Below are 13,122 nucleotides of genomic sequence, written 5' to 3' on the forward strand. Positions count from 1 at the left end.
GTCATTTCTGTGTGGTATTGCGCTTTTCTCAGGTATCCAAAGTGCTGAAAAGCAGACAAGAGTGCAAAGTGAAGATGGTGTAGCTGGTGTGGTGCAATGAACTCATGAGTTCGAGCCCCCAGATTACACTCATTCATCAAAAGCCCAATCCTGCGATTTGCGTAACACTCAATCACTCCTTCTGCTCACAGATTGGTGGGCTGTTTCGCCCGCGTTCTTTACAAAGAGATGGAATGTTAATTGGGTCACGTGACTAAGACATGAGTCACGCCGAAACTCAGTGGCGCTTACTTTTTTTTCCCCTTTCTCTTGGTAAGTGAGACTTCCAGGTATTGTGGACAGTAGAACAGGACTCTGCGCCTTTCACCGCACCCTCATGTGGGACGACACCTTTCTATTTTTATTTCCTACCTGCATTCCACAAGCAGGCTGAAAATACAGCTCTGCTTACTTTGTTCCTCGCCCGTTTGTCGTCAGCCTGCTAAATGAAATGTGGCTCAGTAGCTTTGGGACTCGGCCGTAGAAGAGAGTGACGGAGCTCCCACGCTAGGCTCGCTGGGGGGAAAGGGGCTTCCTCCTGACATTAGGGAGAGATCTGGGTGGTGTTCAGTCCAGAGTGGACTTCAAAGAACTCCGATTTATTTCACCTATAAACTATACATAATTTCATTGTGAATATGCAATGCCGCCCCATACATACATACATACATATATACATACATCCACAAACAAGCAAACAAACAAATAAATAAATAGGGTTAGGGGACTCCGAGATCAGCTGGAACATGAACCGTTCTTGTAACGGATGAAGAATTAAACCGGCGAGCGTGTTCAACAAAGAGAAAGGGCAGCTTACATATCTCTTATACTTACAGAGTTTGGGTGTTGCTGTGCGTATTTATAGATAAAAATATATGCGTTGTTAGCCTTCTTAGACTGTGAAATTTCCATCGTCAACGGGGGACATTTGAAAGTGGATGTGTACCGTAAACCCACACATACGGACCAGTATCTAAGGTTTGACTCTCACCATCCACTAGAGCACAAACTAGGTGTCATTAGGACTCTACAACACAGAGCTAACACCATTCCCACAGACTCAGAGGCCAGGGAAGCAGAAGAACACCACGTCAAAAAGGCCCTGAGTAAATGTGGATATCCCAGCTGGTCCTTTGTCAAAGCAGGGATGACACCTAAAGAACGCTCCAAGCGATTCATGAGAGAGGAAGGACATCCACTGCCTAACTGAAAACCCTTAGTGATCCCGTATGTGTCAGGAGTATCGGAACAGCTGAGGCGCATTTTCTAGAAACACCGGGTCTCAGTGGCTTTCAAACCCCAAAACACGCTATGCCAAAGATTGGTCCATCCCAAGGATCGGGTCCCACGGCACAAACAGAGTAACATAGTTTATGCAGTTAAGTGCCAGGAGGAGTGCCGTGAATTGTACATCGGGGAAACCAAGCAGCCACTGGCTAAGCGCATGTCACAACACAGAAGAGCTTCCTCGTCAGGCCAGGACTCCGCAGTCTATTTACATCTACAGGATAGTGGTCACTCCTTTAAAGATGAAGAGGTGCACATCCTGGACAGGGAGGAGCGCTGGTTTGAGAGAGGAATCAAGGAGGCCATTAAGTGAAAAAGGAACGACCATCTCTGAACAGAGGAGGGGGCCTAAGGGTACATCTGTCGCCATCTTACAATGCTGTGATTGCAGCCATTCCTCAACCCTCTATGAATGGTTCACACGTCTACTAATCAGTGGACAATTTGCATATCACTGATCAACTGGCCCCTTGTCAATGGTGCTAGTCTCTGTGATTAAGCAAAGGTACTGTTTATAAGGTTGGGGAAACCTGCAGTCAATTGAGACTGAGGAAGAGACTTGGATAAGTCTCGAAATATTTCTCCCACTTAAAAACTTTGTCCAGATGAACAGAATCAAATTTCTAGGATTTCCTTACCTGGATTATTGAGCATGCATCGAGACGTTGTTATAAACGTTATTTGGTGTTGGTGTGCGTATTTATAGATAAAAATATATGCGTTGTTATAAACGTTATTTATTTAATTACTTGTTTCTTTATTACAGACTGTGCCTGCACTTCATCATCTGGCTAAGTTTTTCCTTAAAGCCGGGGCGGTCGGTTTCTTTTCTCTTTTTTTTCCTTTTTATTCTGCTTGTGTCTTTGTTTCACAATAACGAACGTGCTCGTTTCTGATATGTGCGGGCAGGCGGACATCGTTTTGGGGTTTGTTTCCGTTATGTGATTACCGATATACCATTACAATTTATATTATATTAATAATAAAGTGTCCGATGAAGAGATTCAATCACATTTAAATGTACTTATTTAGCTGATGCCCTTATCCAAGGCAACTTACAACCTTTGAGATACAATTGGTTCCATTTCTTTTGTTTTTTGTAAATGGAGCACAGGCAGATCAAATGACTTGCTACGGGCCACACAGTGTCAATAGCAAGATATGAACAGGGTTTAAAGCCTGAAGCCTTAACCACTACACTGCACTGCCTGCAATCACACTTTTGAGCTCTCATGGTAAAATTGAAAAATTAATGAATAAAAGGATTGAGGTCCGGTTCAATATACTAAAACAGGTTACATTGTTTTGAACTCACGACATGATTATGTTGCGTCAACACAGGATGAAATAGTGTGGTCAGAAGAAAGTGCAATAGTTTGATCACGTTGTGATGGAATAAAACAACAGCCTTTGTCCTTTCATGGAACACTATTTAACATTTCGCTTTAGCCAAAGCATCTTACAAAAGAGGATAACATAGTCTAATAAATATCATAGTCTGGGAGATCATTTAGGATCATGTTTTACATGATAATGGTAGAAAATTGATCAATGTGAAAGGCTCAGAACAAAATACAAGTGAGTTGAAAATCCTTGGTTACAAAATTCTATCAGTTACACAAAAATCCACCAAACAACAGCGTCTTAAAATGCTTCTTAAACACACTGAGGGAGTAAGAGGTTTGAATGGAGGTGAGCAGCTTCTCTCACCAGCCAGGAGCTACACATGAAAAGAGCTATGAGATTTGATCCTTCATATGAGGTGATGTTTGACTTAAAAATAAACATGTAAATTAATCATTCCTGTTTAAAAAAAACTACTTATGTCCTCAGCAATACTAAACAATTTTAAATCGACTGAATCACAAAGGAATAAGGGACGTGCGGTCAGGGGAGGCAGGGGTGGTCAGAGCCTCACCTGTCATGATGAAAAGTTAAAAAACCAATAATGATAACATAAAATAAATGTGTCCCCTGGTCTATGCTAAAAAAAATTCTTGATGATTCCAATAATTTTGATAATTTTTATTGTCAAAATTGCTGAATTGACACATTTCCTGTTCAGACAGGGGGGAAACGTGAGGTGCAGCAGTGACGAGCCTCCCCTCACCTCGGACTGCGCTCTCCCTCACACACGGGGTTGATGAATGCAATTGGCGTGTGCCTGTTGCTGTCTCTCTGTATGATGCAATATAATGTTTTCAGACACGTTTATTGTACACCCTGACTTTCCACAGTCTGGCTAATATCTTTAATAGAGGTGTGTAATATACAGTATTTAGTCTTGCTGATCGGACATAAAATCCACAAAAGCACAAGGTAAGGCAGACAGTACTGAGCTGCACTGAAGGGGCCGCATGTGAGCCCAAAAGGTGCTCATTGCTGCTGTTCTTCTACACAGAGGCTCTAGGCGAGTTAGTCAGAAAGTCAAGTGCACTGCAGCGATCCATTTATTTTTATTTTTTTGTTCCGACTGACTGCCAAAATGAAAGATTAAGACTTTTAAAACTAAAGGAAAATAAGGAGGACTTTTACAAGAAAGTGACAGAGATTTTCGTGGAGGATAGGCACATGGACTTCCTTTACAAACTAAGGTGAGACCAAAAACGGTTTTCAGTTTTATAAAAAATGGGATCAGACTAAGAAAAAAAAAAAATCCAATATTTAAAAACTAAATTTTGACCTTAAATAAAATATTCTTTTGTTTTTCTTCTTATCCTTTTGTTAAACAGCCGGTATTAAAATTGATTAAAGCATCTGAATTAATAGTTTTTAAAAACAACTAAATATTTCAATTAAGGTCAAAATTGAAGTTTGTTTTTTGTACACCTCTCTATACTTGCATTTGTATTGAATGAGTAATTGCAAATATAGAGGGTGCAGAGCAAATGCGGTCTCTCACACCGCTATAAATGTAAACTTATTTAGTCGCCAAATATGCACCTTAGCTATTTGTCTGTAAAGAATGCTGATGAGAAATGAAACATAACCAGTAGTCAACGTGCATGGCGCCAATTGAACTGTGAATAAGCCTCACTTTGGGGTTCATAAATTTATAAATCTGACATTGAAGGAGTCAGTGCCTCACCTGCCATGAACCTCCCTGCTCGTCACTGAAAGGAATACTTAACCTTCTGTGAGTAATTCTGAGAAAGAGGCTCCATTGAGCTTTATATATTTTTTGCGTTCTCTGTACTGCACTTTAAAAAGCATAGTGATGCTGAAGAGAAGAATGTAAAATCATTAAGAATACTGACTATAAAACGTTGTTAAAAAGCCATCATTAGCAATACATCGTATTTGACCCGTTTAGCTTGTTTACAACTAGGAAGAACTGATTCAGCTACATTAGCGATACATGAAAGCAGTCTTTGCATATCATAAAACTGAAGATCTACTGCAGGTAATTGTCATATACCAGGCTCATGAACTGTTCTTCTGCCTCAAAACTGGCAAACAGGCTTTTTGTTGTGACGGTATGTACTACTTCAACAAATTCACACTGTTCATTTGTATTAAATATATTATTTGAAATCAAAACATGGTTGGAATTTGAATAGCTCACATTACTGGTCGATTACCATCAGCATGTGAAAGTTGGCGGGACCGCAAAATGGTGCCGCTACACCAAACTTAGAAACATTTAACAAGCCAGCTATTTTGAACTAGTAACTGCTCCGTTTCTGTTGGTAGCATCATCCTTTTGAAGTTACAATAAAGATACATAGTTTTAAAATAAGGTGCCACAAGACATACACAAGAACAAGATGTTCACTGGCTGAAAATACAAAACATTACTAACGCGATGCCACGAAAGTATCAGAAATAATATATAGCTAAACAAAAACACATTTGCAGTAAGAAACTCAAACGGGATGGGCTTCACATCCTGGGTGCTCCCTGTGTAGAGTTTGCATGTCCTCCCCGTGTCCATGTGGGTTTCCTCCAGGTGCTCTGGTTTCCTCCTACCATCCAAAGACACACAGGTTAGGTGGAATGGCAATGCTTCAGGGGCCTGTGTGTGTTCACCCTGTTGCCCTGTCCATGGGTTGTTCCTGCCTTGCACCTGATGTTTGCTGAGATAAGCTCCAGCTTCTCCGTGGCCCTGCTCTGGATATGAGGGTTTGGAAGATGGAAGGATGTGATAGATAGTTAGACTGTCACAATGGGCACCATATAAAAAAGGAACACACACAGGTATAAGGGGCACTATACAGTATATCATATTAACACCAAATTATCTCATTAAAGACAAAAAACTGCTACAATATACTAAATCAATAACAAATATGAAAAGCAGATTAATATATACAGTTTATTTTATCAACCACATTATAGTTATTTAAACCCTTCATAAAATAGTATTTAAACTGCACTAGCTTCCAATAGCTGCTCATCATATTGGAGGTACAAACAACTGAAGAGATATCAGCATTTAAAAACAAACTTGTAAAATGGCCAATATAAACTGTCAGTCTATTTTAAGGTGATTTGACTCACATATCCCAATAAAGGAAAATGTTTCTGAAATGCATCAGCTCAAGTGATGTCATGGAATACTTCTGGGATGGATGTTTCTAACTGTGCTCCTCATTTATAATTTTGTTTTTAAACATTGCAGTTTCTACGGGCTCAGGGTGGGAATTGTATGAACAGTTTAAATAATTACAATGAGATAGATAGATAGATAGATAGATAGATAGATAGATAGATAGATAGATAGATAGATAGATAGATAGATAGATAGATAGATAGATAGATAGATAGATAGATAGATAGATAGATAGATAGATAGATAGATAGATAGATAGGCTCTTTAAGTAAACACATATAATATTACCACAAATGACCGACAAGAAAGGGAGGCGAGCTCATTTAAAACACACACACACACACACAAAATACATAAATAAACAAAACTTAATGATAATAGCAGCCGACAACATCCATTCTCAGAAATTAACCCTATTTGATGATCCATTTACAATGAGGCTAAGACTGAATTTACCCTTCCAATTTTCGGCCCCAAGACCACTGCATAAATGTGAGGCCTCCCCAAGTATACATAATAAAAACCTAATCATTAATCCTTTAAAATACAAAGCAACAATCAACTCAGACGGATATCTTGTCTGGCTGCCTGTCTCAGCATGTTCAGCGCAGTTCTACTGATTGAATCGCGCTGCCTCACAAATTAAATGCCGCCTTTTTGGAAAAAACACACACTGAATACTTAGTGATTGTACCTGCATCCAAAACAAAGACCGGCAGGGCCTCATTCTTTTCATATCTTGGGCTATGGATTATTTTGATTATGGCTTTTTTAAAAGTCCTTATAAAGTCACAAATCTTTGGTATTTCACAGACCTGTTGCCATCTATTCATGGTTGTTTACTGTGTGATGCCTGTTACAGATCTAAATAAGTAAGCATACTTTGCGGAACATTCATGTGGAGTGTTGTTTTGGGAAGCAAAATGGTTCTCCTATGACACTGCTCTGAAGACCCACTCTGGCGCATTCAATTTTTCAAGAGTGTAGATAGATAGATAGATAGATAGATAGATAGATAGATAGATAGATAGATAGATAGATAGATAGATAGATAGATAGATAGATAGATAGATAGATAGATAGAGTGCATCCGGAAAGTATTCACAGCGCATCACTTTTTCCACATTTTGTTATGTTACAGCCTTATTCCAAAATAGATTAAATTCATTTTTTTCCTCAGAATTCTACACACAACACCCCATAATGACAACATGAAAAAAGCTTACTTGAGGTTTTTGCAAATTTATTAACAATAAAAAAACTGAGAAAGCACATGTACATAAGTATTCACAGCCTTTGCCATGAAGCTCAAAATTGAGCTCAGGTGCATCCTGTTTCCCCTGATCATCCTTGAGATGTTTCTGTAGCTTAATTGGAGTCCACCTGTGGTAAAGTCAGTTGGTTGGACATGATTTGGAAAGGCACACACCTGTCTATATAAGGTCCCACAGTTGACAGATTCATGTCTGAGCACAAACCAAGCATGAAGTCAAAGGAATTGTCTGTAGACCTCCGAGACAGGATTGTCTCGAGGGCACAAATCTGGGGAAGGTTACAGAAAAATTTCTACTGCTTTGAAGGTCCCAATGAGCAAAGTGGCCTCCATCATCCGTAAGTGGAAGAAGTTCGAAACCACCAGGACTCTTCCTAGAGCTGGCCGGCCATCTAAACTGAGCGATCAGGGGAGAAGGGCCTTAGTCAGGGAGGTGACCAAGAACCCGATGGTCACTCTGTCAGAGCTCCAGAGGTCCTCTGTGGAGAGAGGAGAACCTTCCAGAAAGACAACCATCACTGCAGCAATCCACCAATCAGGCCTGTATGATAGAGTGGCCAGACGGAAGCCACTCCTTAGTAAAAGGCACATGGCAGCCCGCCTGGAGTTTGCCAAAAGGCACCTGAAGGACTCTCAGACCATGAAAAAGAAAATTCTCTGGTCTGATGAGACAAAGATTGTAACTCTTTGGTGTGAATGCCAGGCGTCACATTTGGGGGAAACCTGGCACCATCCCTACAGTGAAGCATAGTGGTGGCAGCATCATGCTGTGGGGATGTTTTTCAGCAGCAGGAACTGGGAGACTAGTCAGGATAAAGGGAAAGATGACTGCAGCAATGTACAGAGACATCCTGGATGAAAACCTGATCCAGAGCGCTCTTGACCTCAGACTGGGGCGACGGTTCATCTTTCAGCAGGACAACGACCCTAAGCACACAGCCAAGATATCAAAGGAGTGGCTTCAGGACAACTCTGTGAATGTCCTTGAGTGGCCCAGCCAGAGCCCAGACTTGAATCGAATTGAACATCTCTGAAGAGATCTTAAAATGGCTGTGCACCGACGCTTCCCAACCAACCTGATGGAGCTTGAGAGGTGCTGCAAAGAGGAATGGGCGAAACTGGCCAAGGATAGGTGGGCCAAGCTTGTGGCATCATATTCAAAAAGACTTGAGGCTGTAATTGCTGTCAAAGTGCATCGACAAAGTATTGAGCAAAGGCTGTGAATACTTATGTACAGTACATGTGATTTCTCACTTTTTTTATTTTTAATAAATTTGCAAAAACCTCAAGTAAACTTTTTTCACGTTGTCATTATGGGGTGTTGTGTGTAGAATTCTGAGGAAAAAAATGAATTTAATCCATTTTGGAATAAGGCTGTAACATAACAAAATGTGGAAAAAGTGATGCGCTGTGAATACTTTCCGGATGCACTGTACATAGATAGATAGATAGATAGATAGATAGATAGATAGATAGATAGATAGATAGATAGATAGATAGATAGATAGATAGATAGATAGATAGATAGGCTCTTTAAGTACATACATAACTAGACAGATAGATAAATAAATACACACACTATGGTCTGAACACTCACCAGAATTACTACAATAAAAGAAAATGTAAAAATGAGAGAAGACCTCTGCCTTGGCAGTGCCAGTGAGGCATTGTTCTGCAAGATAAACAGGTGCAGTTTTGCGTGAATCGAAATCTGCCTGGTAATCCACATTATTTTAGTATTATAAATGTACTTGTTCCAATTCCAGCTGCTTTTAGTTGCTTTTATTAAACAATGGATCTGTCTTGTTGCCTTTTTAGAAATTTTATTGATTGGTCTCTAGGAGGATGTGCTTGAAAGCACAAAGCTATGACAGCTCATATAGATTTTTGAGACTGATCTCTGTTGACTTGCAATTACAGATTATTTCTCCTGCTTTGTCCTTTATCATTATTATTAATATTCTGATTTGCGGGCAGGAAGTTTGCAGGCTCGTCTCCATATTTCCCTGCCATTTATCTTGTAATCTTGCACATTATCTTAAATGTCTACAGTATGCTTGTCTGCTCTATAGTAATTTTTTTGGATAGTAGTTGGTGTGAATGGCGCTATACCAAGTAATGCTGCAATTATAAATCACCATGTTAAGCATTCATTATGTACGTCACAATTCAAAACAGATTTATTATGTGAGTGATGGATAGCTTGAGTAAAACCATGCAATGGCACTGAGTTATGTGTGCTATAAAATAAAGCATTATTGATTGATTGTAAAACACCTTATAATCATATTTGCCATTATAGATATAAAATAACAAATATGGAGAGGCCTAGTCCCTGTTGTGGTGTTTACTGTGAAAGTGCTGTATTAAATAAACACATTTTGGCTGTAAACGAATTTTAACAGCATTCACTGTGTAAGACAATATATAAAGTATAAATTAAATGAGCAATCATTACAATTATGGAAAACCACATATAAACTAACAGTACACAGACTGATTATAAAGTGTTCTGTGACTGTATGTAATGAATGTCACCACAGTAAATAACACTTATATAGTCAGGAAAGGTCTATGTGATGTTGCTGACTATGAAAGGCACCTTATAAAATTAAGATAAAATGACTGGTTGAGTAGCACATCACTCTTCTCACATACTGTACATTAATAGTTCCTTCTATGCAGAAGACAACTTCCTAAGTGTGGGAAACAGCTACACTTTAAGTGAACACACAGCAGCCCTCCAGGAGCAAATTCAAAGTGAGCTTAATCCATGTGAATAGGGCTCATGAATAAGTGACATTTAGAATATGAGATCAGTCAGAAAGCAGTCTGTATTTCTATGGAATTAGTTACTCTTGCCCAAACTTTAATTTCCTCTTCCTCAGAGGACTGTCCTTTCCTCTTACAATCAAAGTTCTCATGGTGATTCAAGAGTCTGCTGAAAGAGTGTGCATGATTGTGTCATATATGAGGGACTGACTTCAAGCCCATCTTTAGATCCTCAACTTGCATTTCTTGAATATGGGGGAAGTGGTACAGTGGTTAGTGCTGCTAGTTCATAACTCCTTGAGTATGGGTTCAAGGTCTGGTCTACAGACTGCATGTGTAGCATTTGCATGTTCTCTCATCTGGTTACTCATGCTGATCTGGATAGAGACACTAGCTTTTTATGACTCTGCAATGGAAAAGCAGGTTTCCAAAATGGACAGAAGGATAGCTGTTGAGTACTAGGAGTGGTGCAGGGTCCTGGGTTCAATTCCCAGCTCTGTATCTATCTGTGTAGAAGAAAGTCAACATATGTAGATCTACCTATGTACTGAAAGTCAGATTCTTTTTTTACTGTTCTCCCCAAATTCTAAGATAAGTGCTAAATTCAAATATGGTCAGATACTATGCAGATGTGTCTGAATGTTGCTTTAGTGGATCCAACAAACTGATGGATATTTTAAATGGGTCTTGAGTGAGTGTGTGCCTGGATGGTTTCAAGTATGCAGTAACACTCCATCCAGGGTTAGTTTCTGTCTGCTTGTGATGCTGCATGTTTAGGTTCTCCCTCCCTCCCTAGAAATCATTTAATAGGGTTTGGTAATTGAACTGTGGAAATGTGCACATATGTGTGATGATACTGTGCTGAATGGGTGCCCATATTGGGTTAAGCAGCTTACTGTAATTAACTGAACTGGGGTTCAGTAATGAGTTAGGTATCAGTATAGTTTAGGCACTTGTCAGGGTACCTTGCAGTGGAATGGTGTCCCCTCCAGGGCTGAGTCCTGTATTATTCTCCTCTTTCCTTATCAGTAAAATCGAAAGAATAGTCTCTATTGGTCTGGTGTGCACAAGTGTGAGTGTTTTCACGAGTTTCCTGCGTGGACTTGAATCCTGTCCCAAGTCAGTTTATTTATTTTGACTAATGCTGCCAACATAACGTTTGGCTTCATCAAACGCTGTAACAGAAAAATTAGATAAGGAAAAACAGACTATTATTTTTTTAAATTCAAAATGCTTGTTTGACTCAAGTACAGCTGATTGGACTCAAGCCATGATCGTGGCCGCTGAACGTCTCCTTCCACCCACCTTTTTTCTAAACCCGTTTTGCCATGAGCAAGGTCGAGAGGCCGCTAAAACACCTCTTCATGGTGAAAAGTGTCGGGTCACCGATTTGCCTCTACTCCAACTTGGGCGCGAGCGGCGCCAACACTGTAACACTTGACTTTCGATTGCCCCGCCCCTACGCTAACCGCTCATTTACCAGCCACACCCAGCAGCAGCCGACAATCTACTTGATTCACTTCAGCGGCCGCAGACAGAGAAGTCACACTGAGAAAAATCACACGCGTAACAAAATTCTTAGATAGAATCCCTCGGATACCGAAACCATGGCTGGAGTGAGCTCGTGTATGAAGTATTCCATGTTCTTCTTTAACTTCTTGTTTTGGGTAAGCAAATCGCGCTCGCTTCTATACTCTTCGGATAGCCGAAACGGCGCTCTCTGTTTACGCAGGTGTGGTGGCACCTTAATTGGTGGTGAGACAGGGAGTCTCCTTTACTTAAGCTTGTGTTTCTAGCGTCTTTATTCCAGTAATACATATTCAACCAGTGTGTCAAAATAAAATGTGAAACTTTTGAGGAAAGAGCTTGCTCTAACAATGTCTAATTTAGTGTGCGTATATATATATACACTTTTTAAATTGGTGCATCAAAGAAAGCACCAGTTACGTTTTTAAGTCAGTTTGATTAACTACCACGCTTTTAATGCTCCTATGGTCTGCCTATATCTAAACCAATTGTGTGTAATGCACTGTTTTGGTCATTTAAAAACCTGGACACACTCGCAACACCACGCTTTGTGGCGCTCTAGGAGTTTTCAGGTAAACGCATCGAGTGCGTCTTAAAGCTCCATTGAGACGACTTCACTGGACCCTTTACTTTCAACTAAACGCCAAAACGTAAATTGTCTGACACACTTGAACTTATTCTTCACAATTCCTGTTTCATTTCGGGTAAGGACGCGGTTAGGCATATTGCAGTCTTTGGTTCCCTGCGTCTTCGCGTGACCCAATTTCACTCTGTTCACCGCAAAAAACGTTCAGAAGACGAAGTGGCGTCTTGTTCCAATCTGAATACCACCATGCACCCAGATCTACGGGTTATACAAGTGGATCGGATCCCCACAATAAGCTGGGGCAGACGTTTGGAAGAGGTTTCATGCTTTAAGGCAGGCATCCTTAACCGAAGGCGTTCAGTTCCTTGTATCGTAACATGCCCCTGCTATTTTTAGGATTAAACGTGCATGGAACTTCGGCTTCGGTTCGGTGTGAGCGGGTGTACCACTGCAGCGCACCCTGTCCTGCTCACCAGTTTAATTGTTTCAATAATCCACTTTATTGAGACACGTGGACCTGCCGTCCTAAAATGCAAAGAACTCAGACTTGCTTATGAATTCTGACCTGTATCGTGTCCTGTGGATAGGCTTGCGGGTACCGTTTTTACAGTAAACTTTTCTGCCCACCAGGTTGTTTTAGATATGATGTAGTAACAAAAACGGACATACGCTTTCGATTAAGATCAAGGTTCTATCCCTATAAGTTCACGAGCAATCACGTGCCCCCCCCCCCCCAAAAAAAATCGTCATTTTAGGATTCCTGCCAGGGTGTACAGCGCCCGCTGGTGTTCACTCTCAGATTGAGTGGGGTGTGGACGTGCTGTATACACTTATACACATTGCGAGAAGAGTGTCGGTTTCTCTACAGGAAAGGGGAGGGGCACTGTGGAGAAGAGGGAAATAGTTTCAGGGCGAGGCACATTATACAATCTTAGATATGCTATGAAGTATAAACATTTACTCATCTGATGTTTTTTAAAATAAACATGTCTTCTCGATTGCGACTTTAAGTCGAGAAGTTAACATTTTATCAGCTTTGTTTTACACGTTCCTCTAACAACCTGCTTCTGTGACATGGAAGACGAT

The 13,122-nt window shown here is 40.4% G+C and overlaps 1 protein-coding gene across 1 annotated transcript in view; it reads left to right on the top strand.

Annotated features, from left to right (window-relative positions):
* Window positions 1-11,404: 11,404 nt before the first annotated feature.
* The window catches only part of LOC114664468 (tetraspanin-8-like), a 43,111-nt gene continuing 41,393 nt past the window's right edge, over window positions 11,405-13,122 (top strand). Inside the window, exon 1 of the mRNA XM_028818580.2 lies at window positions 11,405-11,590. Within this exon, the coding sequence (XP_028674413.1) occupies window positions 11,531-11,590 (60 nt within the window). The 5' untranslated portion in view covers window positions 11,405-11,530. The remainder of the gene's footprint in view (window positions 11,591-13,122) is intronic.

Source organism: Erpetoichthys calabaricus, chromosome 1 (genome assembly GCF_900747795.2).
Source record: "Erpetoichthys calabaricus chromosome 1, fErpCal1.3, whole genome shotgun sequence".
Lineage (NCBI taxonomy): Eukaryota > Metazoa > Chordata > Cladistia > Polypteriformes > Polypteridae > Erpetoichthys > Erpetoichthys calabaricus.